Source organism: Phyllobates terribilis, unplaced genomic scaffold (assembly GCF_046119375.1).
Source record: "Phyllobates terribilis strain yellow unplaced genomic scaffold, ASM4611937v1 Scaffold_8__6_contigs__length_399053987, whole genome shotgun sequence".
Lineage (NCBI taxonomy): Eukaryota > Metazoa > Chordata > Amphibia > Anura > Dendrobatidae > Phyllobates > Phyllobates terribilis.
The window spans coordinates 94,472,749-94,496,646 of NW_027362768.1; the positions used below are offsets into that span (position 1 = coordinate 94,472,749).

Sequence of the window (23,898 nt, forward strand, 5' to 3'; positions counted from 1 at the left end):
GTTGTTATTCAACTTTGTAGAATTTTTTTTTTTATGAGTGAGGGGGGCCCAATTTGGAATTTTGCGATGGGGCCCCATGCTTTCGCCCCTGTCCTCTTGCACTGCATCTGTAAGAATTCAGATTAATAGTTCTGCTATATTATAAAGTAATATGTACTGAAATATCAGTGGGATCTCACTAAATGATCACATTTTTAAAGGTTTTGACCCTTCCTTATGTAGATACAGTGAATATTCAAAACGTAATCAAAGTATCAGGAGGAAACTTCCTTCTCCATCACTTAATGACAGTTAAAGCTAAACATACAACTCCAATGGTAACAGAGATGGTTGTATGGACAGAGCAAACATATATATATAGCAGGCTTTCACAATCCATTCTGTCAGTGAACAGTGCCTGTACATAGCAGAGGATGAAGCTCTGGATGCTGGCAGGGTTCATTGTGGCATCACAAATCTTCTGGAGAGCCGACAGTTCTATGGTCAAACTTGACAATGGTGGATATAAAGACATTGTCATCGCCATTAACCCAAGTTTACAAGAAGATGCTAAAATAATCACCAAAATCCAGGTACTTCCAGAGAGATTCCTATAAGTTACAAAGTAATCACATATTAGACTGTAAGCTCATGGGACCAAGGTTCTCTTTTTGTATTTGCCTTGTTCCTGACTTCATTGCTTTGATTATTAACTGCTTTGTAATTCATTGTGAAACTTCAATGAATAATGGCACTAGATAATGAATATTTGAATTGAAAACATGTTTCATTAATCCATGTTTTATAATTTTTTAGGATATGATAAAAGAAGCAACTACATATCTGTTCTACGCTACAAAGAAACGACTTTTCATAAGAAGTGTAAAAATCCTAATCCCTCCATCCTGGCCCAACAGAAATTACACCAAGAGTAAGACAGAGACCTATGACAAGGTTCAGTATAAATACTCCATGTTGTTCTTAAATGTTTTCCTTAATTGTATTAGTTATTGATTCACTTGGGGCTGCAGTTTTATAATGTAGATCGAAATATGTAAAGTTTAAATGTATTTTTTTGGGGGTATTTCTAATAGTTTAATGTAAACTCTTTACTGCCAATGCTCTCAGTACCAGACAGACCGGGGTGCCAGGAGGTTTACTTTCTCCAGATATGGCAAAGATAGACTATGGGTGTGTTCAGCTGTTTTCTAAAAACCTATATAAGTCAATTAAAAGAACTGTGCATGTGCAACTTTCCACTTACAGCAGCCGGGATGGGATGCTAAGGGACCAGATTAGTGCGACTTAGTGGTGAGACCCTCATTTATCAGATATTTATGGAACATCCTGTGGATGTTACATTAATGTCTATAATGAGAATACTGCTTATGTAATTTTAAAATATAAGGGAGGAATATGACAAAATTCGGAATTATAGATACCTGCAATTAAGAAATGTAGATTTGTACACAAAGGATTAATGGGCATTTAGTAATGTAACAATTAGACGGTATAACAAAAGTGACTAAATCCACAGGGAAAAAAATGTTAAAGGAGTTGTCTCATCTTCCTAAATGGGTGAAATTACATTGTGAAAACAAGAAACTTTGCAATTTGCCTCTTATTAAAAATCCTTTCCATTCTCAAGAATTATATCATTTACTGCTTGCTGCCTAAGTTATTGTACACTATTGCGGACTATCGACAATAGACAGTCTCCAAGAAAATGAGAACAACCTCTTTTCTATAGAGCTAGCAAGCGCTGTTCTGAATCTAGTCGATAGCTGAATCTGGCCAGCTTCAGTTCCCCTATGCTCCTTTGATGCTGCGCAGACAAAGATCTGTTTGTAGCATCGGAGATCACTCATTTGGACTAGTGGCACAACCATACTACTGGTCTGAATGGTCGGTCATCAAGAATGAACCATTCCTGGCAGGAAAGAAGCTGGAATGCAGGGGAGTGATGCACTTTTGAAGACAAGGCATGGGATAAACACTTTAAAGGGTTTTTCTGGTTTAAAATGCCAAGTCTGCAGTCACTCTATATGACTGCAGACTTGTGAACCCTCCCAGAGCCCTGGGAATCCTCCCGGCGATGCTGTCTGCCCTGGGACGGGTCGGTCAGGTATGCGATATGCATACTCCTGAGTAGAACGTCTCTACTAGCGCGTGCGGCCTCCCTCAATACAAGTGTATTCAGCAAGGCTAAGCCCACTAGACAGGTTCTATCCTGGAGTATACATATCGGATACCTGACCGTCATTCCCGGGACAGACACCGGCGAGTTCTGCATCTAAAAGTGTGTTCACCGGGAGGATTTAGAGGTCTGCAATCACACAGAGTGACTGTAGTCTTTTCATTTTAGACTGGACAACCCCTTTAAAGGAAATCTGTCACCACCTGGGACCTATCAGACCTCTACTATGGCCATATGACTCTCCCCCTGTGCCGTGGGGCACCCGGAACTGGGCTTCTATGCGATGCTGGGGGTAGTAGTGCCAACCCGATCCCGTGGGTCAGGGTGGTCAGACCAAATTGTGACAGTCTATTTATCAGTGTTTTGAATGTCCGACTATGCCACCCGTGGATTGCGGTCAGAGATAACCGCCGCTGCGAGGCAGACCACTGAGGCTGGTGTTGGTGTGCAGCACAGGGGTAGGACAACTCCCCACGGGAAGAGTGTAGCCTCAGGGCAGTGTAGGTGAATGCTGGGGGTGATAGTGCAGGCCGCAATGGTAAGAGTTCAGAGTCCGCTTCAAACAGTCCAGGGTCTTTATTGCAGATGTTATTACTGACCCAACAGGAGTACCGGTTAGGAATGGGCCTGGGTATCTGAGAACACTCGGGCGAACTCCACTGGTCAGGGTGAGTGTGTAGGCCTACCGTTCTCTCTTTGCTCTTGCTGACTATCCCCCTTTTCGTGGTGTAATAGCCCACATCCCTGAGCTGGCCGTGTACTTCGCCTGTATGTCTTGCGACTCGGGCCTTAGGTACCTGTTGCTTCTCCGTGCTGTACCGGTCCTTCTGTGTGGCGGAGCCTCCAGGCTTCTTAGGCCAATGGACCTGAAATCCCTCGCGGGTTGGTTCTCTGCTGCTGGGCTTGCAACCCTGACAGCCTCGGATCCCAATGTCCGGTTGTGTACTTATCTCAGCCAGGACCGGCTCTCGTCGCCTCTGTACCTGGCTCGCAGTCTCTCCTCTGCCTCACGGACTCCTCAGCTGCTGCTGACCTGTCCCTCTTCTCTGAGAACCCTTCTGGACACTTCAGAAGTGGGTTCTGGTCTCTCTAACCCTGCCCCAGTTCCAGCTTTTATAGTGGCAGCCTGCTCCCCCTACTGGCCTGGGACAGGAGATGCTGCATGCTAATGGTCCCTGACCAGGGAACCTCCCTCCTGCTCTCAGACATAGCCTTTAATATTTGTGGTATCCAGGCCTGGGGTGACACACATACAGGTGATAGAAATGTAAATCTATACATACTAGTATGGCCCATATTAGAAGTCTGATAGGTCCCAGGGGGTGACAGATTCCCCTTAACAATATGATGTACTACATCTCCAGAAGATCAAAATATCTGGTAATGATATCTTCATCAGTATACTTGAGTTAGGCCATGGCCCCACTCTCAGTATTTGGTCAGTATTTTTTCTCAGGAGTGGGAGCCAAAATCAGGTGAGGAACAATCATATAAAAGGTATAATAGAAACAAGTCACCAATTCTGCATTTATCACCCACTCCTGGTTTTGGCTCCCACTCCTGAGAAAAAATACTGTCCAAATACTGATAGTGGGGCCGTGGCCTCATGATGTAATACAGATGATGCTGATATTTTTCACATGCAGTGGATATGCTGGATGTTGCATAACTTTTTGCAAAATGTTATGCAACTAATAATATAAACATATGCAAAAGAAAATGGTCATATGCTGGAAATTTTGTTTAAATATATTGGGGGCTTGAGTGGCTATACCTATCTGTTACAAATTTAGAAGCCATATACCGACAATTTTTTTTTTAGTCAGACTGATTGTCAAAAAATGGATGGCAATTAACTTCCCTTGATTTGTGGAAAAAAGAGATAAATAATATAATATTTTTCAACCAATTATGATGAAAAAGAAGAAATTAAAATGAAAATAACATTTAGCAAATATGGGCACCCTGATTTTAAATTCTGGAAGAACTAATAACCAAATTCAAATCAATTATTTTTTTTTTCACACTACTGCTTTTTCCCTTACATAACCACACGCTGGTAATGATTAGCTGGAGGGGGACTAATTTGGGTTTCAGGTGGCGTTCACACTACTAACAATAATAAAGATATACTGTATATGCCACGGAATTTGCAAGGATTAGCACGAGACGCAGTTCTAGATACCAGTTATCAATTATCTTGGCCCATGGTTGGAGGATTACAAAAAAGGAGAGATTAATGAGAAAAATTAGTCTGTGTGGGATTCTGCGGACTCCTGAAACAAACAGAAATCAGAAACTTAACTTTCTCATTCACGCAAAGATTACTCTAACAGGGTGGGCTTATTAAGTTCCAATGCAGAAAGAGCAGTGGGAGATGCTACAGCAATCTGCCTCCTGGACAGAGAGAAGTTTTCAATTAATTGGTATGACCCTAATAATATTGCAATAATTTTTTACACTAATTACATTGACTAATTTTCTGAATATGTCCCACCTAGGCGGATGTTATTATTGCTAGCCCTTACCTGAAATACAGAGATGATCCATACACTTTACAATATGGACGCTGTGGGGAACCAGGAAGGTACATCCACCTAACACCTAATTTTTTACTGGATGACAGTCTAATCTCAGTGTATGGACCTCGAGGTATGGAAACTTAGAACAGAATATTTATAGAGATTTTCCATTACTGTGGTACTGATGGCATGTTCTTGGATGGGACATCGATATCAGATCAGTGATAGACTGACACCCAGCTTCTCCAGCAAATAGCTGTTACCAGCTCCAGAGGCTGCTAAAGAAACAAACTATACGGAATTGGAAGAGCCCCGCTCTGTACACTGTTTAGTGGTTGCACCCAAATACTAGGAGATGATCTATAGTACCTGGGAGCTGCCACTCGACAGTGTTCAGAGCTGGACTGTTCCGAGTACGAAGACTGTTTACATCCGGCTGTTGCTGAAGCAAGTGAGGGCGTGGGATGTTGGACGTTGACTGATCTGATTAACATCCAAATCCCATGGATAGATCATCATTATTAAAGTAGTGGACTGTTTAATATTGGTTAATAGCAAATAAATTGATGTTCATTTTAAATAAAATGTGTGATATTATTATCTTAATCCACAGAGTAAAACATGCAGAATTATATATTTAGTACCTAAGGCTAAATCCCAGGTTTTGCTGCATTTTTGTTGTTCTTTTTGCTGCATTTTTCAAGATCCCAAAGTGCATCTTTGCTTCTACTCTAAGGTTACATGAGTTCATGAAAAAAATACACAATTGCAAATGTAAAAACAGCTGGTAAAGTTGAATTGGTAGGACATTGGTTACTTAACACATTAGTAGGGCATTGAGTTGGTAGGGCATTGTTTACTTTCACACATTTGTTGGGCCTTGAGTTGGCCACACATTGTTCTCTTTCTCACATATTACTAATTTAATTAAACTGTACTAATACTAACAGCCACGCTCATGTGAGAATACCGAGACATTATGGTTTACATTTGGGAAAATCACAAAAATACATCATACTGTACCTGCGTTTTTATTCACCAAAAATGCTGCAAAAACTGATAGCAGCATTTTTGCTGTATTTTTGTTGGATTTTTGCACTTACTCTTTGCTTTATATGGGTGAAAAAATGTTGCCAAAATGCTATCAAAAATGCAGCAGTTTTTCAATTCAGTCTGGAAAAAAAACAAACCTGTGCATGAGGTTTCTGAAATTGCATAGCTTTTGCTGGCACTGTAAAAAAACAGCTTTTAATTTGCATAAAAAAGTGCAGCAAAAAAACGCAGCAAAAATGCAATGTGTGAATATAGCCTAATTCTGTAATCAGCAGAGTGCAGGTAGTTGTACTTGTTAGTTTGTATTTTTATGGCACATCATCTTACAGTCTAAGGGCATGTGCACACGTTGCAGATCACATTTTTGTCGCGTTTTTTTTTACATAGATTTGTCACAAAACCTGAATGGTTTTCTGATGCCAGCAAAGTGAACGAGAATCTTGAATTCTCATGCACACGTTGCTTATTTTTTACTTACAATTTTGGTGCAGATATAAATGTGCATGAGTGGAAAAATCTGCAACAAAAACGCTTGTAAAAAAATGCAACAAAAAACGCAGAAAAAATTTACCTATTTTATGCTGTGTTTTTCCTGCCAAAAGATGCAGAAATGGTGCAGAAATGATGATATGATAACATCATGTTCATGCTCCCTCTATTAAGTTCCCTTATTCCCTTATATTGTAACCAAAGACCTTCTTTCTTTGAGCCACCAACACCATTGAGATCTATTTTTGTAGTGATGTAAGAAGTTAAAGCTTTATGGAAACTTTTTGGTGGCCACTAGTGATGAGCGAGTATGCTTGGTTAACCCTTTCGGTGAGTATCTCCAGTGTACTCGATGATATGTTTGAATCACTCCCGTGTGCATGATTTGCGACTTTTTGACAGCTTTAATACATGTGAGGAATGCAAAAGAAACAAGCATTCCTCACATGTATTAAAGCTGTCAAACAGTCACAAATCATGTACACAGGAGTGAATCAAATATATCACCGAGTACGCTGAAGATACTCGGTACTCGCCCGAGCATACTCGCCGAAATGGTTAATATTTGGGAGTGATTTAGTTGCTATAATTACTCAACAATTCATTGAGCATTAGTCATGTTTGGTAACACACATCTTATTTATTATGTCTTAAGGAAGAGTGTTTGTCCATGAATGGGCTCATATTCGGTGGGGTGTCTATGATGAGTACAGTACAGACACTCCTTACTACATCGGAAGAAATGGAAGAGTAGAAGCTACAAGGTGCCCATTATAGTCTTGTACTTACGTATAGAATGGTGAAGGTGGCATAAGTTCTTAGTAAAGTGATTTCCATTATAGCTTTGATGTCATTATAAAAAAGGGAAGTTACCAAATTAGTTTTTCTTCTGGTTGATCCCTCTCGAATCCGTCCTGAATGCAGCAGCCAGTATCACATTTCTTTCCCACCACTACACCGATGCCTCTACCCTGGGCCAGTCATTGCAATGGTTGCCCATCAGCTACAGAGTTCAATATAAACTTATCACTCTCACCTACAAAGTGCTCGATTCAGCACCACCATATCATCTCCTCCCTCATCTCAGTCTACCACCCTCCGTTCTGTTAATGACCTAAGATTAGCATCCTCACAATAATCCTTATGTCCCACTCCCTTGTCTAAGGCTTCTCATGTGCTGGGCCAATTCCTTGGAATGCACTACCCAAGGCAATTTGAGTGCTACAGAATATGTTAGCGTTAAAGAAATAAAAATTATTATTATTTATTATTGTATAATATTTTTTAATTCATTTTATGGAGGTTTTTCTTTCTTCATCTGTAAGATGAGCTGGGAGTTTCAGAGGGACTTAGTGTAAAAAATTGAGCAATTTTCAGTTTTTCTATGATTTGTATATTTACAATTTACAAATTTATGAAGAAACAAGGGAGAAGGAAATATTTTCACCCAAAGTGAATGTAATGGGAGAAAGAACAAGAAAGTGAATCTTACCATGGGCTGAACAATAGCCGTAGCAGCCATAGCGGTAGGGGACCTTGGACACCAGCCAAATAAAAAACCTAAAAAAAAATGCAGCTGCTTTAATATCAGTAAGAATACACCCTTACAGGATGCAGCACATTCAATAACAGGATAGGCAAGGTGCTGGGATCTGATCTTCTGAAGTTGGGAAGGATAGAGATAGATAATTTCACGGTTCTGTTGACAGGTATCCTGGGACCAGGGGCTTTTTCCCTGTCCCTAACGCTAGGGGCGCCCTAGCTGGCCATGTTCCCCGGAATACTTCTGAAGGCGAAGACACCGGGGCCACGTACCTTGTCTGAGCTCCTTAATCTGCCCTCAGTCTATTCCCTCCCCCCACCCAGGGAAGAGGGGAGTAGTTGTGTATGGTAGTACACAAACCAGACTAACAAGGTAATACAAACAATGATAAAGGAAAATACCAATCATACAAACATATGCACACAAACAACAGAGGACCGGAAATCACAAGGCCGGACTGGAAGTCACATCATTATCCAACTTGGTGGTGCATTCCCATCCCGTTTTTTTTTTCGTATCAATTCTGATAGAAGGAATCCACTTGCTGCCGTGGTGGTGCTGTTCTAACAATCTACCTACCAACTGATTGACTGCAGGGTCAAAAGGTGGTTGGGAAGCCATTATTTTCGATCTAGCAGAGATGGTTGGAGTGGGGAGTAGATTCCTGGGATAAGTATTGCTTCTTTTTTTTCTTTTATCAGCATAGCTGCGCACTGTAATTTTTTTTTAAGTATGAAAACTCTTTTAACATGTATCCACATGTTAAGCTATGGGTTGAACTTTATGGCCTTGTGTTTTCTTTCAGACGTTAACACTATGAAACTATGAAATAAGTGAAATAAGTTTAAAATGAAAAATAGATAGAAATATAAAGCATATAACGATCTCCCCTCAAAAAACAGCTGAATCTAATTGCAACCAAACTTCACTTAACTAATAAGAATATGTTAAAACACTTTTTCAGGGAATAAAAAAAATGAAAATACAAAATACTATTATAATTACATTTCTAAATATCATTAGGAAATCATACGCTTGTAGTCTACGGAAGTAATCACAATTGTGCATTAAAAAATTTGTCCTAGAATATTAACAGAACAGATATTTGTGAGCATGTGTAGCGCCCCGAGGGTTCGGCCACTACAGGGGTATTGCACTCCCAGGTAAGGATTAGAGATGAGCGTTGTTCGACTCGAACTGTTCGCCAATCTCAAATTCGAGCTATTTTGGGCGTTGCTCGAGCCGTTCGGCGAACACGAACGATTTGAAAAAAATTCGGCTGTACGAGGTTATGTTCGATAACTGTTCGTGCACCAAAATCATAACTGGATTTTGTCTCAGTAATGGTGAAAATTAATGTTAATACGCAGTTTGAGTGTACAGCGGGGCGGGGGGAGGTGCAGGGGATGGATCTCTGCAGGAATAATGAAGATCTCCATTTTTTTTTCTCTTTCCCGCATTTACAGTGGGGAGGTGCAATCTGTCAGCCTATCCAGGGGCGGACACAGACTGTAGTGGGCCCCTGTGCAAGAAATTTTGGGGGGCCCCCCCTGCCCTTCATAAGGCAACAAAGTTATGTAAACATAACCCCCCATGTGCATCTCTCACCCCCCCATGTGCAGCTCTCATCCCACCCATGTGCAGCTCTCACCCCCCGTGCATCTCTCATCCCCCCATGTGCATCTCTCATCCCCCCATGTGCATCTCTCATCCCCCCATGTGCATCTCTCATCCCCCCATGTGCATCTCTCACCCCCCCATGTGCATCTCTCACCCCCCCATGTGCATCTCTCACCCCCCCATGTGCATCTCTCACCCCCCCATGTGCATCTCTCACCCCCCATGTGCATCTCTCACCCCCCCATGTGCATCTCTCACCCCCCCATGTGCATCTCTCATCCCCCCCGTGCATCTCTGATTCCCCCCACTCCTAGTTAATTAATTGTATTTAAAAAAAATAAAACTTGTTATACTTACCCCCATGCAATCCCTGCAGAATCCTGGCGCTCGTCCACGTCGCTGCCACCAGGTTCTCCTGACGTTTGGCCATGTGACGGCGCCACATACATAGCCATCAGCTTTTGTTTTGGCCAAAAGATTTTTAAAGCCGCCACCACGATAAGGTAGACTCTTCTGGCCGGGCCCTACTCTAACCTATTAAAATTTTCTTAAAATATCCAATACTCTTTTTAGATATATTTTTATTTAGTTTTCTTTAAGGGAATGTGTCATATACATTTTTTTTTAAATGACCAATAATACCACATACAGGGAATACCGCCACACCATGACCAGACCACATATTACCACAACATAGTGACCGAATAATACCACACAGAAGGGAGAAAAACTGCCACACCATGACCAGACCACATATTACCACTACATTACTAATATTACCACCACATTACTAATATTACCATAAGTGTCATTATACACGGAAGCTCTATACATGGTATGTATAACGTAAGTGTCCAGGTAATCTAGTGATCACCAGTGAAATTATACACAGGAGCTCTGTATATAGTGTCAGTGTACAGGTAATACAGTGATCACCAGTGACATTATACACAGGAGCTCTGTATATAGTGTACAGGTAATACAGTGATCATCAGTGACATTATACACAGGAGCTCTGTATATAGTGTTAGTGTACAGGTAATACAGGGATCACCAGTGACATTATACACAGGAGCTCTGTATATAGTGTCAGTGTACAGGTAATACAGTGATCACCAGTGAAATTATACACAGGAGCTCTGTATATAGTGTCAGTGTACAGGTAATACAGTGATCACCAGTGACATTATACACAGGAGCTCTGTATATAGTGTCAGTGTACAGGTAATACAGTGATCACCAGTGACATTATACACAGTGTACATGTAATAGACTGACTCACCGGTGACGTCTCTAGGTGAAGTCCTTCATCTTCGCTTTTCTCCTTCATCCAGCACAGACCACCATCACGTCTTCCAGCCAGGACTCGTCTCTGCATAAAATAACACAGTTATCTAGAGCACATTCCCCAACTTCTACATTACGCAGCTGAATACAGACGTGCATCCACCATCAATATATGGTTAGTTATTATGCAACCTACCATTCCAAATATAAATTGTAATCCACCACTGTGCCCCCATTAACTGTAAATAGGCACTTAATATATAATTTAATTAGAACCTCTACTCTTTCCGCCAATTTGTTACCAGTCACACTCCTGCATCCGCAACGCCCCCTACTCTATACTTCCTGCTCCCCGCATTCAATATTTACATGCACCCCCTGCCCAAATTCATTATATCATGTCCGTGCTCTCCCCACCCCATCATCATTTATCATTTACTCTCCCCCACCCCACATTCGTTATGTGCAGCTCATTATCCCCCTACTCCCAATTCCCCCATGTGCAGCTCTCAAACCCCCCCATGTGCAGCTCTCATCCCCCCCATGTGCACATCTCTCACCCCCTCCCCCACATGTGCCCCTCTCTCATCCCCCTCCCCCACATGTGCCCCTCTCGTCCCCCTCCCCCACATGTGTCCCTCTCTCATCCCCCTCCACCACATGTGCACCTCTCTCATCCCCCTCCACCACATGTGCACCTCTCTCACCCCCCCCACATGTGCATCTCCCATCTCCCCCCCCACACATGTGCATCTCCCATCTCCCCCCCCACCACATGTGCATCTCCCATCCCCCCCACACATGTGCATCTCCCATCTCCCCCCCCACACATGTGCATCTCCCATCTCCCCCCACACACACATGTGCATCTCCCATCTCCCCCCCACACACATGTGCATCTCCCATCTCCCCCCCACACACACATGTGCATCTCCCACCCCCCCCACACACATGTGCATCTCCCATCTCCCCCCCCACACACACACATGTGCATCTCCCATCTCCCCCCCACACACACACACACACATGTGCATCTCCCATCTCTCCACTCCTAGTTAATTGTATTTAAAAAAAAATAAAACTTGTTATACTTGCCCCCATGCGATCCCTGCAGAATCCTGGCGCTCGTCCAAATCGCTGACAGCAGGTTCTCCTGACTTCCGGCCATGTGACGGCACATGACCGGAAGTCAGGGGAATCATGAAGGCGCTGCTGCAACAGCGCAGCTCAGCGCTGAAATGTCCCGGACCCGGCGCATAGCATGGGGCCGGGGGCCCCATGAGGAGAGAGACGCACAAGAGGAGGGCCCCCGAGGGGGCCCCTACCGGCCGGGCCCCATACTGGAGTCAGGGCAGTCATGCCCTGATGGCGGCCCTGCTGGAGGCTGGAGGGGCCCCCTCTCCCTCGGAGCCCCCGTTCAATGAACCGACTGCACGGGCGGTAGTTCCGCCCCTGAGCCTATCAGCAGCGCACACACGGAGCGAAGTGCTTTTTTTCACACAAGCAAGGGCATGTGTCATTGGCAGTGTATGTCACATGTCCTTGCCCTATAAGACCCAGCCATTTTCCCCGTCGCCACCATTTTCTCACTGCTGCAGCTGCGTGTTAGACAGCACCGCTATTGCTGTGTGCGCTATACCTTGTTAATTTCAAGCCAATTTTCACACAAATCTACAGATAGCTTGGGAGTAGGGAATAGTTGTGATTGCAGTCCTTTTAAGGACTAGGTTACAGAATTTCCTACGACTTTTATCAGGCAGGTCTGTGCTCTTAAATAGATAGGTTGTGGGAGTAAAGACTAATTGTAATTGCAGTCCTTTTCAGGACTAAGTTACATCAGTTCCTATCAGTTTTTGCCAGGCAGGTCTGTGCCAGTGCTGTGCAAGTTTTTTTCACAGCATTTGGCTAAATCTAGCAAAGCTAATCCTTTTTGGCCTATTGCAGAGTGTGTTAGTCAGTGGAGTAGCCTATCTGTGTTGCAAGCTACACCACCTGTGTATAGAATACCAATTTTTTTACTGTACCTAGTGAAGTAAAACCTCTTGGGCATAGCATCATTCTATTAGTCCATCTATACTGACCTCCATCAGGTTGCAAATTGAATATAATTTTTTTCTGCATCTAGCTCTGAAAAAATATTTGGCCTTCTAGCAGTGTGTGGGACTTGTTTTATTAGTCCATCTATACTGACCTCCATCAGGTTGCAAACTGAATATAATTTTTTTCTGCTTCTAGCTCTGAAAAAAATATTTGGGCTTCTAGCAGTGTGTGGGACTTGTTTTATTAGTCCATCTATACTGACCTCCATCAGGTTGCAAACTGAATATAATTTTTTTCTGCATCTACATCTGAAAAAATATTTGGGCTTCTAGCAGTGTGTGGGACTTGTTCTATTAGTCCATCTATACTGACCTCCATCACGTTGCAAATTGAATATAATTTTTTTCTGCATCTAGCTCTGAAAAAATATTTGGCCTTCTAGCAGTGTGTGGGACTTTTTCTATTAGTCCATCTATACTGACCTCCATCAGGTTGCAAATTGAATATAATTTTTTTCTGCATCTAGCTCTGAAAAAATATTTGGCCTTCTAGCAGTGTGTGGGACTTGTTCTATTAGTCCATCTATACTGACCTCCATCAGGTTGCAAATTGAATATAATTTTTTTCTGCATCTAGCTCTGAAAAAATATTTGGCCTTCTAGCAGTGTGTGGGACTTGTTCTATTAGAACATCTATACTGACCTCCATCAGGTTGCAAATTGAATATACTTTTTTTCTGCATCTAGCTCTGAAAAAATATTTGGCCTTCTAGCAGTGTGTGGGACTTGTTCTATTAGTCCATCTATACTGACCTCCATCAGGTTGCAAATTGAATATAATTTTTTTCTGCATCTACCTCTGAAAAAATATTTGGGCTTCTAGCTGTGTGTGGGACTTGTTCTATTAGTCCATCTACACTGAACTCCATCAGGTTGCAAACTGAATATAATTTTTTTCTGCATCTAGCTCTGAAAAAATATTTGGGCTTCTAGCTGTGTGTGGGACTTGTTCTATTAGTCCATCTATACTGAAATCCATCAGGTTGCAAACTGAATATAATTTTTTTCTGCATCTACCTCTGAAAAAATATTTGGGCTTCTAGCTGTGTGTGGGACTTGTTCTATTAGTCCATCTATACTGACCTCCATCAGGTTGCAAATTGAATATAATATTTTTCTGCATCTAGCTCTGAAAAAATATTTGGCCTTCTAGCAGTGTGTGGGACTTGTTCTATTAGTCCATCTATACTGACCTCCATCAGGTTGCAAATTGAATATAATTTTTTTCTACATCTAGCTCTGAAAAAATATTTGGCCTTCTAGCAGTGTGTGGGACTTGTTCTATTAGTCCATCTATACTGACCTCCATCAGGTTGCAAATTGAATATAATTTTTTTCTGCATCTAGCTATGAAAAAATATTTGGGCTTCTAGCTGTGTGTGGGACTTGTTCTATTAGTCCATCTATACTGACCTCCATCAGGTTGCAAACTGAATATAATTTTTTTCTGCATCTAACCCAGACAATAGTTTTGGCCTAATACCACAGTTTGGCCACTCAGCTCTGCTCGGTTCTCATCCGTTGTTTTTTTGTGCAAACAACTCCAGAGTTGTGAATTAGTTAACCACCAAAATGAGTGGAAAAAGGCCTGCTGCTGGTGGAAAGGGGAATAGGCGTGTTGGGAAGGGGAAAAAAGGTTGTGTCCATGGAGTAGGTGTTAAAGCAACAGTAACATCTGCAGAAGAAAGACCATCTTCCAGCAAAACTAAAATGTCTACTTCTTTTAGCGGACAATGTGATAAGATCCCTTTCTTACGGCCACGCCAATCACTACAAATTCCAGATGAGGCACAAAAACAGCAGGTGCTTCACCGGATATCAAGTGCTCCTTTAAGTGGGCTCTCCTCCACATCAACTTCAACATCACAAATACTCCAGTCCTCAGAGGTGTCACCCCAATCGCACTTGCTTCCTCACAGCTCCCAAATCTCCAGCTGCCCGTCTGAGTATGAGGTAGAACAGATGGTTGAGTCTGCAGAGATGTTTACTCATACTATAGCCTGGGAATCAGAAGTCGGCTCCAGCGCTTCTGTGAATCCAAACGAGGAAATGATCTGCACTGATGCCCAGAATCTTTATGAGTCGGATCCAGGACCAGACGCAGAAGGTTCTGACCATAATGTAGACCCTCATTCCCAAACTGTAACTCCTGTTGGTGGAGACAATGAGGAAGACGATGATGAGACTCAAATACCTGATTGGAGCGACAACTTTATTTTTTTGTCAGGGCAGGAACAGGTTGGCTCTGAGGACGACGGGTGTGATAACACACAGGGTGATGATGATGAGGTTGGAGATCTCACTTACTGTCAACCCATAGTCAGCCAAGAGATGAGGTCAGCAGAGGAGGTGGAGGAGGATGCTAGTGACGACGAGGTCAGGTTGCGCCTTCCTGGACAGAGACGTAGTACTGGAAGCACGTCAACAACTGCATCCTCAAACACAACTCTGCCTCTGACCACAAGTCGTGGTGGCTCTTCAGGTCGCATGGGTGCTAAGCCTTGCATAGCCTGGGCAATTTTTCAGATCGATAAAGATGACCCAACTCGTGTTATCTGTAACATTTGTCAACAAAAGCTAAGTAGAGGCCAAAAAATACATAGTTTGAGTACTTCATGCATGAACCGGCACATGGACATGAAGCATAAGTTGCAGTGGGAAGCTCAGTGTGCTACAATGCGGCATAGCCGGCCGGGCCAACCACCGTCTGCCCCATCTTGTGCATCTGTGGCCTCTTCATCCTCTGTGACTGGGGGGACAGCAGTCACACCTGTTTTGGGACGCAGACCTGCCACCTCTTTACCCGCAACAGCCAGCGTGATTGGCAGGTCATCATTTTCTTTGGAGGTGGTAACACCAGCTGGTGTTGAGCGCTGTCCGACATCGATAGCACCACCTTTGGATCAAGGCAACCTAACATGTCCGCCTGCATCTTCCTCACAGACCGGCAGTTTGCCGGGGACACCCTTATCAACCCCGTCTAAGCACAACAGCCAGCCCTCAGCCCCTCAGATGTGGACAAGTAAAAGACCATTTCCTCCTAGCCATGAGAAAGCTAAGAGGTTGAATTTCACCATCTGCGAGCTCTTGGCTACAGAAATGCTGCCTTTCCACCTGGTGGACACAGAGGATTTTCGAGACCTTATGTCCGTCGCAGTGCCCCAGTACCAGATGCCCAGTCGGCACTACTTCTCAAAGAAAGGTGTGCCTGCGCTCCACCAGCATGTCGCACACAACATCACCGCTTCTTTGAGAAACTCTGTGTGTGACAGGGTGCATTTCACCACAGACACTTGGACGAGTAGGCATGGACAGGGGCGTTACATGTCGCTGACTGGGCACTGGGTAACTATGGTGACAGCAGGACAAGGGGCTGCTGTCCAAGTCTTGCCGTCCCCACGAATTGTGCGTTAATCGTTTTTATGTCAAAGTTCCTCCACTGCTTCTGCCTCCTCAACCTCCTCTCGGTCCTCCACCTGCACCTAAAGCCTGTCTGGTCATGCCACAAGCTTTCTATCTGCGCAGAAGGGATCCTGCACACCTCCTTACTATGCTGGCAGTAGGGCTCAACGTCATCAGGCGGTTTTTACTTTGAAATGTCTGGGAAATGTGAGTCACACAGCTGAGGAGTTGTGGTCAGCTCTGGAGAACCAATTTCATGAATGGTTGTCTCCACTGGACCTGAAACCAGGGAAGGCCGGTGCGACAATGCTGCAAATCTGGGTGCGGCCCTTCGCCGGGGCAATGTCACACACGTGCCTTGTATGGCTCACGCGTTGAACCTGGTTGTCCAGCAATTTTTAGCCCACTATCCCGGACTAGATGGCCTTCTGCAGAGGGCACGGTCGCTGTATGCTCACTTCCTCCGTTCGCATACCGCAGCTCAGCGACTTACATCTCTACAGAAGTCGTTGGGCCTGCCACTTCCCCGGCTAAAATGCGATGTGCCTACCCGGTGGAATTCAACTCTGCACATGTTGCAGCGACTGTGGCAGCACCGACAAACCCTGGTGCAATACGTTCTGACGTATAGCCTGGGCCAACGGGATCCAGAGGTGGGGCAAATCACGCTGGAGGAGTGGTCTTAGATCAGGGACCTATGCACCCTTCTGCACAGTTTTGAAATGGCGATGAAGATGTTTAGTGCTGACGATGCCATTATCAGCATGACTATTCCGGTGATTTACATGCTGGAGCACATGTTAAACAGAATTCAGAGTCAGGTGGTGGCACAAGAGGAGGTGGAGGAAGTAGAGGAGGAGGAGTTGTATGCGGAAGGGCTAACATCTGCAAGGTCCAGACGGTCGGCAGCACCAAGGCGGCAGGCATGTGAGGGTGGGGGAGATGGTTTTACCAGGGTGCATGGTAGCAGCCAAACTAGCGAGGAAGGTGCAGGAGCCCAGGAAGAAGTGGAGGACGAACTGATGGAAGACTCATCAGATGAGGGAGACCTTGATCACATTTCTGTTGTGCGAGGTTGGGGGGAGAGGACAGAGGAAGGAAGCATGATTGTTACCTCGCCACCAACACAACAGGGACTTGGTGCTCCTGGATGCGCAAGACACATGAGTGCCTTCTTGCTGTACTACCTGCAACTTGACCCTCGAATTGGGAGAATTAGAAATAATCCTGACTACTGTTAGATCTCCGGTACAAAAGTAAATTTGCAGAAATAATTCCTGCCATAGAAAGGGATGCACGCATGCAGGAGTATCAGCAGACACTGTTGCAGAATCTTACATGTGCTTTTCCACAAAACACCAGTGGTGCACGTAGTGAATCTCACAGTTCCAACTTGTAAACCGTGGGACCGGCGAGTGTTCAGCACTCAAACCGTAACAGAAACACAGTATCTGCTGGTAACATCAATTTTGCGGAATCATTTCACCACTTTTTTAGCTCATCCTTTGCAAGGCCACAGGAGACAAGAAGTCTGACACATAGTCAACGCCTAGAGATGATGGTACAGGAGTATCTCCAAGTAAACATTGAAGCCATGACTGTGTCACTGGACCCTTGCTCATTTTGGGCTTCCAATCTGGATAAATGGCCGGAGCTCGCCACTTACGCCTTGGAGATCTTGTCATGCCACGCAGCCAGCGTTCTGTCTGAACATATGTTCAGCGCTGCAGGTGGTGTGCTGACAGATAAGCGCACGTGGCTCTCCACTGATAATGTAGACAGACGCACGTTCATAAAGATGAACAAATCATGGATCCGAAACGACTTTTCTACACGTGTGTCATCCTGGGGAGAGTAAAAGCTTGATGATTGGTTAAAATCACCTCACCAACCGTTTTAAGCTTTCAAATTACTAATCATGTTTATCTGTATCTTGGCTGGAAAATAATTTGGGCTTTGTAGCAGTGTGCAGTACTGATTCTATTAGGCCATCTATACTAAGCTCCACCAGGTTTAAAATTACTAATCATGTTTATCTGTATCTTGGCTGGAAAATAATTTGGGCTTTGTAGCAGTGTGCAGTACTGATTCTATTAGGCCATCTATTCTAAGCTCCACCAGCTGTCAAATGAATAATAATTTTTAGCTGCATCTAGCAGGGAAAATAATTTTTGGTCTCCTAGATGCGCAAGACACATAAGTCCCTTCTTGCTGCACTACCTGCAACATGACCCTCAGATTGTCAGAATTCGAAGTAATCCTGACTACTGGGTTGCCACACTCTTAGATCCCCCACACTCTTCAATCAACCTTTTCATTTTAATAAAGACCAAAAAAATGGTCATTTTTGAAATTATAAGCATTAGCAGGTTATTAGAAACTGAAATCAAACAGTTTTCAACTCAAAACTTTATTCTAGGTGATGTTACATTTGCACATAGGACCCCTTGTTCGAAAGGAGCTTCTGAACTCTCTCGTCCATTGAATTTGTCAGGTTTTGGATGGTTTCTGCTTCAATTGTTTTGCATGAGGACAGAATACCCTCCCAGAGCTGTTGCTTAGATGTGAAGTGCCTCCCGCCATCATAGACACTCCTTTTGATGATGCTCCAGAGGTTCTGAATGGGGTAGAGGTCAGGGGAGCATGGGTGCCACACCATAAGTTTGTCCCCTTTTATGCCCATATCAGCCAGAGATGCAGATGTGTTATGTGCAGCATGAGACGGTGCATTATCATGCATGAAAATGATCTTGCTGCGGAATACACGGTTCTTCTTCTTGAACCATGGCAGGAAGTGCTGTTTGAGAAACTCCACATACATTATGGAGTTCATCTTTACCCCTTCAGGGATCCTAAAGGGGCTGACAATCTCTCTCCCCATGATTCCAGCCCAAAACATTACTCCACCTCCTCCTTGTTGGCGCTGTAGTCGTGTTTGCGTGGGGTGTCCATCAACCAGCCATCCCCCACTCCATCCATCTGGACCATCGAGCGTTGCACGGCACTCATCTGTGAACAAAACAGTTTTGAAATCAGTTTTCTTGTAATGTTTGGCCCACTGGAGCCATTTCTGCTTGTGTGCAGTGGATAGAGGAGGTCGACAGGATGGCGTACGCACAGCTGCAAACCTCTGAAGGACCCTGCATCTTGTTGTTCGGGGGACGTTGGAGGCACAAGCAGCTTCAAAAACTTGTCTGCTGCTATGACAAGGCTTTTTTGCCGCTGCTCTTTTAACCTGACGTAATTGCCTGTACGAAAGAGTCCTCAAATTGCCCTTATCAGCACGCACACGTGTGTACTGTGAATCAGCTACATACTTCTTGATTGCCAAGACACTTCATCCTGATCATCACACAATGTTGATTGTAGTCATGCCTTGACCTAAACACTCCACAATTTGTTGCTTCTCAGCAGCCGACACATCCTTTTTCTTTCCCATTTTGGCAGAAAATGTAGGCTGCTTAATAATGTGGGACAGCCTACTTAAGTAGTCTTGCCGTTCATTGGACACACCTGCCAAACTAATTAGCACAGGTGTCTGCAATTGCTTACAGTGATATAAAGAGCCCTGACACACATCACCATCAATGAGTTTAACTGACAAAAAAAACAAATTCTTCCCTTATCACTCCTAAACACTTTTTGCATAATAATTTGGAACACAGTGTACATGTGCTTTTCCACAAAACACCAGTGGTTCACGTAGTGAATCTTACAGTTCTAACTTGCCAACCGTGGTCTGTATGGAGTTGTTCAATAAAGGGCCCAAAATTAAGATAACATAGATGGGAGAGGTCTCTATGAATAGGAATTCCTAAGAATTTGATACCCTGTGAGGGCCAGGCAAAGGGAAAGTTGGACTGGATGGAATCCTGTATGGATTTGGGGAGGGAGACATCGAGGGCCTCAGACTTCACTGTATTGATTTTAAAATTTGACCATGTAACAAAGTGATCTATTTCAGCCATAACAGCAGGGATGGATATATGTGATTGAGTGATATATACTAGGACATCATCAGCAAATAGAGAGCGCTTGTACTCGGTGCCTCCCACCTCAATCCACCTAATATTGGGGTTATGGCGAATTGATGAGAGCAGGTGCTCCGTCACTAGGATGTATAAGAGAGGGGACAGAGGACATCCCTGCCTTGTCCTATTGGTGATTATGAAAGGTGATGAAAATGTTCTGACGCACCCCCTGGGCCTTGGGACACCCGGAGCCGGACCCTTTTTGGTGGATGCTGGTGGTTGTAGTCTCCGTGGCGGCGACCCGGTTCCGTGGCTCAGGGCGGTCAAACCAGTGGCGGAACTATTTATGTGGTTTTGATGTTTAAATGTCCGACTACGCCACCCGTGGATTGCGGTCAGAGTGAACCGCCGCTGCAGGGCAGACCGCTGAGGCTGGTGTTGTGGGTGCAGCAGAGCGTAGCATAACTCCTCACGGGAGGAGTATAGCCTCAGGGCAGTGTATGCGGAGGATGGGGGTGATGGTGCAGGGCAGCAGCAGTAACGACACAGAGTCATTGATGCAGTCCAGGGCCTTTACTCACAGTTCTTATTATCCAGACCACTTCTGCAGGTAACGGCTGCCCACGTCTTACTGTGCTCACCAGGTGAGGGGCTCAGACAACTCCCAGATAACTTTGGAGCGCTTCACAGGACCCCCTTTGTGTGTCCTTTGTCTGGCCTTTCTTACCAACCCTTCTGTCCGGCTGCCTCGGGCCTCCTCTTGGTAAACTTGGCGCCAGTTTCCCTGACCCTATGTGCTGCCCTCCTAGCGGGTGTAGCAAGGGGCTGCGCCACATAAAATGTCACAGCCTCCGGTTTCTAGCTGAGGGTCGTTTCCCGCCTCCACTAGTTTCGGGGACTGGTCTCCCACTTTGGCCTGACCCCTCCACGCAGGTGGATTCGGGCGTGCGGTGGCGACTCGCCCGTCCACACCCCTGGGATCCCTTCATTCCTCATTCCTGGAGCCTTCTCCGCTCCTCTTCCTTCCTTCTCCCTCTTGCAGGCCTGGGCCTCTGTTACTAGGCCCGCCTCTGGAGCAGAGCTCATGCAGAGCCCCTGCTCCCTCTCATTTCTGCTCAGACTTCTCTGCACTGAACTAAGATGGTGCCCACCTTTTATACTCCCTACTCAATGCACCCAGGAACTGCTTCCTCCCTGCTCCTGCACTACAGGGTTCCCCTTCCTCAGTGTTCCCTCCCCCCACTCCAGCCAGGGACAGGGACTGTCGTGCCCATCTCAGGGGCATATTGGTCGCCCTGCCCCATGGCAATGTGGTGTAATGCATGCAGGTGTCGGGGTCCTGATCTACACTCCATCCTTACCTGAGAGTGAGATATCACACCTCTGGGTGAGGTGCAATACCTCTGCAGCAACCGATCCCTCGGGGTGCTACAGTTCCATTTATCTTCAGCCTAGGTGACGCATTGCGATACAGGGCCGTGATTTTGGCTATAAAAGGGTCCCCTAGACCCCTACCCCAAGCTTTTTAAGAGAATAATATATGGCGTGCCAGGAGACTCTATGGAATGCTTTCTCAGCATCCAACGAGAGTATCTAATTACAAATCTTTAACTGCATCTAGCCCAGGAAATACTTTGTGCCTAGTAGCAGTGTCTGCTAGTCAGCGGATTATCCCGGCTGTTAAGCAAGCTACACCACCTGTAGTTTGGACACGTAATTTTTTCAAAGGAAATGCTTCGGGACCACGGGATACTCAGTGAAGAGCAACAGGAGGCACCCCAAGGCATAGGGGCTGGGACTGGCTGTAGGACACCTTGCGGTGGACAGCCGAGCTCAATCCTTATAAAAGCTTTTTAACTGCAGCAGCCTTAGTGGACGATACTGGAGCTGGAATTACGCGGCTGCTGGCATGAGACTTGCCCTTCAATAGATCCTTGTAAAAGGATTTAAAGTGTATTCATTCAAATTAGAGAGACAATTTAAATTAAAAAGCTTAGAGCTGCCTCCATCACAGGGGGGCTCGCTCGACCCACCAGCGGACAGGCACCAGTATTGGGAGAGGGGGGCTGGCCATCAGGGTCCACCGCGGCTCTGGCACAAACGGAGGTGGCACGGGCAGGAACGGACTGGCCGTGTCGGCTTCTCACTTTTTGGATTTTAGAAGGGCATGACATGCCTATATCTGTGTCTCCCCCTCCTTTTACTCCTCCACCTCTTTTCTTTTCGCATGACTATATGTACTTGTCACTTTTCCATGTGTTAGTTATGTCTTCTGAGCAGTTTGTCAGCTTTTGGACACATTTGAAGGTGTTTTCTATGTGTTTCTATGTGTTTTTGTTTGCCTGCCATTGGTTTTAACGGTGTTCGAAGGTGTTTGACGAACAGTTCGACGAACAGTTCGGCGAACACAAGGGTGTTCGACGAACCGAACCGAACTCGAGAACTACGGGGGTGGCTCAACACTAGTAAGGATGAAGTATGGATTATGGCTCAGTTAGCTGCATACAGCACACTCACCCCATTTCTGAGGGACAGCTCAACGGTGCTCCCATTAGACAGAAATGCAGGCACGACAGACCATGTCCCTGGCTGGAGTGGGGAGGGGGGAGGAACACCCAGTGATGTAGGAGCAGATATTGGTTGGTTCCTGAGCGTAGGTAGGAGCCCATTGGTTGCTGGTCACCTGGGCTCATGTTCTAGGGGAAGGTATATAAGGTGGGCACCATCTTAGTTCGGGGTCTTGTCAGAGAGTTAGAGAGAGGAGAAGTTCAGCCAGAGAGGGCTGACAGGGAGCTGTGGCTCAGTCTGGGCCCAGCTCCATGAGGCAGGCCTAGGGTGAAGGCCGGGAACAGAAAGGAACGAGAACAGAAAGGAACAAGAACAGAAAGGAACATAAACTGCAAGGAACAGCAGAGAAAGTGAGAGAGAGGAACAGAAGGGCTCAGGAACAAGAAGGCAGAAGGGACCCTAAGAACCCACGAGAATACAGGGTGAAGGGTCAGGCAGATTAAGGGTACCGGATCCCAAGTTGTTGGAGGAGAAACAACCCTCAGCCAAAGACCGGAGGTCGTGATCATTTATTGGTGCGACACCTCATCAAACCTGCTAGGAAGGCACCATATACAACAGCGGGGAACGGGATCCACGTTTACCCGCACAAGTTCGTGGCAGCTGGACAAAAGTGGGTCACTGGTGAGACAGGCCAGAGAAAGGATAGAAGGGGGTCCTGTGCCATGCTCCTGAATCGCCTGGGAGTTGACCGAGCCCCTCACCTGGTGGACACTGTACGGCTTGGGTGGTCACTACCTGTACAGAAGTGACCCGGAGAATCTGAACTGTGAGTAAAAGACATTGGACTGCAGTACGTTGTCTGTGTACTCTTTTGCTCCTCCAGCACTAACGGCACTGGGACTCTCTGCACCATCACCCCCACCATCCACTGCACTGCCCTGGGGTTACACTCTTCCCGTGGGGAGTTACCCAATATCAGCTGCACACACCATCAACCTCAGGGGACTGCCTTGCAGCGGCGGTTCCTAATAACCGCAATCCACGGGTGGCGTAGTCGGACATCACTTAAAACATCTTAAGGACTGCCACTGGTCTGACCACCCTGAGCCACGGCACCGAGTTGCCACTACTACCCCCATCGTCTCCCTATTGCCCGGTTCCGAGTGCCCCACAGCCCAGGGGGCGAGTCAGCTTTGGCGTAGTCGGCAGGATTTCGTGCCCGCTA

At 45.3% G+C, this 23,898-nt stretch overlaps 1 protein-coding gene across 1 annotated transcript in view; it reads left to right on the plus strand.

The window, feature by feature from the left end:
* Window positions 1-351: 351 nt before the first annotated feature.
* Window positions 352-23,898, plus strand: part of LOC141156775 (calcium-activated chloride channel regulator 1-like) — an 83,965-nt gene continuing 60,418 nt past the window's right edge. Inside the window, exons 1-4 of the mRNA XM_073643153.1 lie at window positions 352-572; window positions 796-933; window positions 4,678-4,828; window positions 6,896-7,004. Coding sequence (XP_073499254.1) covers window positions 414-572; window positions 796-933; window positions 4,678-4,828; window positions 6,896-7,004 — 557 coding nt within the window. The 5' untranslated portion in view covers window positions 352-413. The remainder of the gene's footprint in view (window positions 573-795; window positions 934-4,677; window positions 4,829-6,895; window positions 7,005-23,898) is intronic.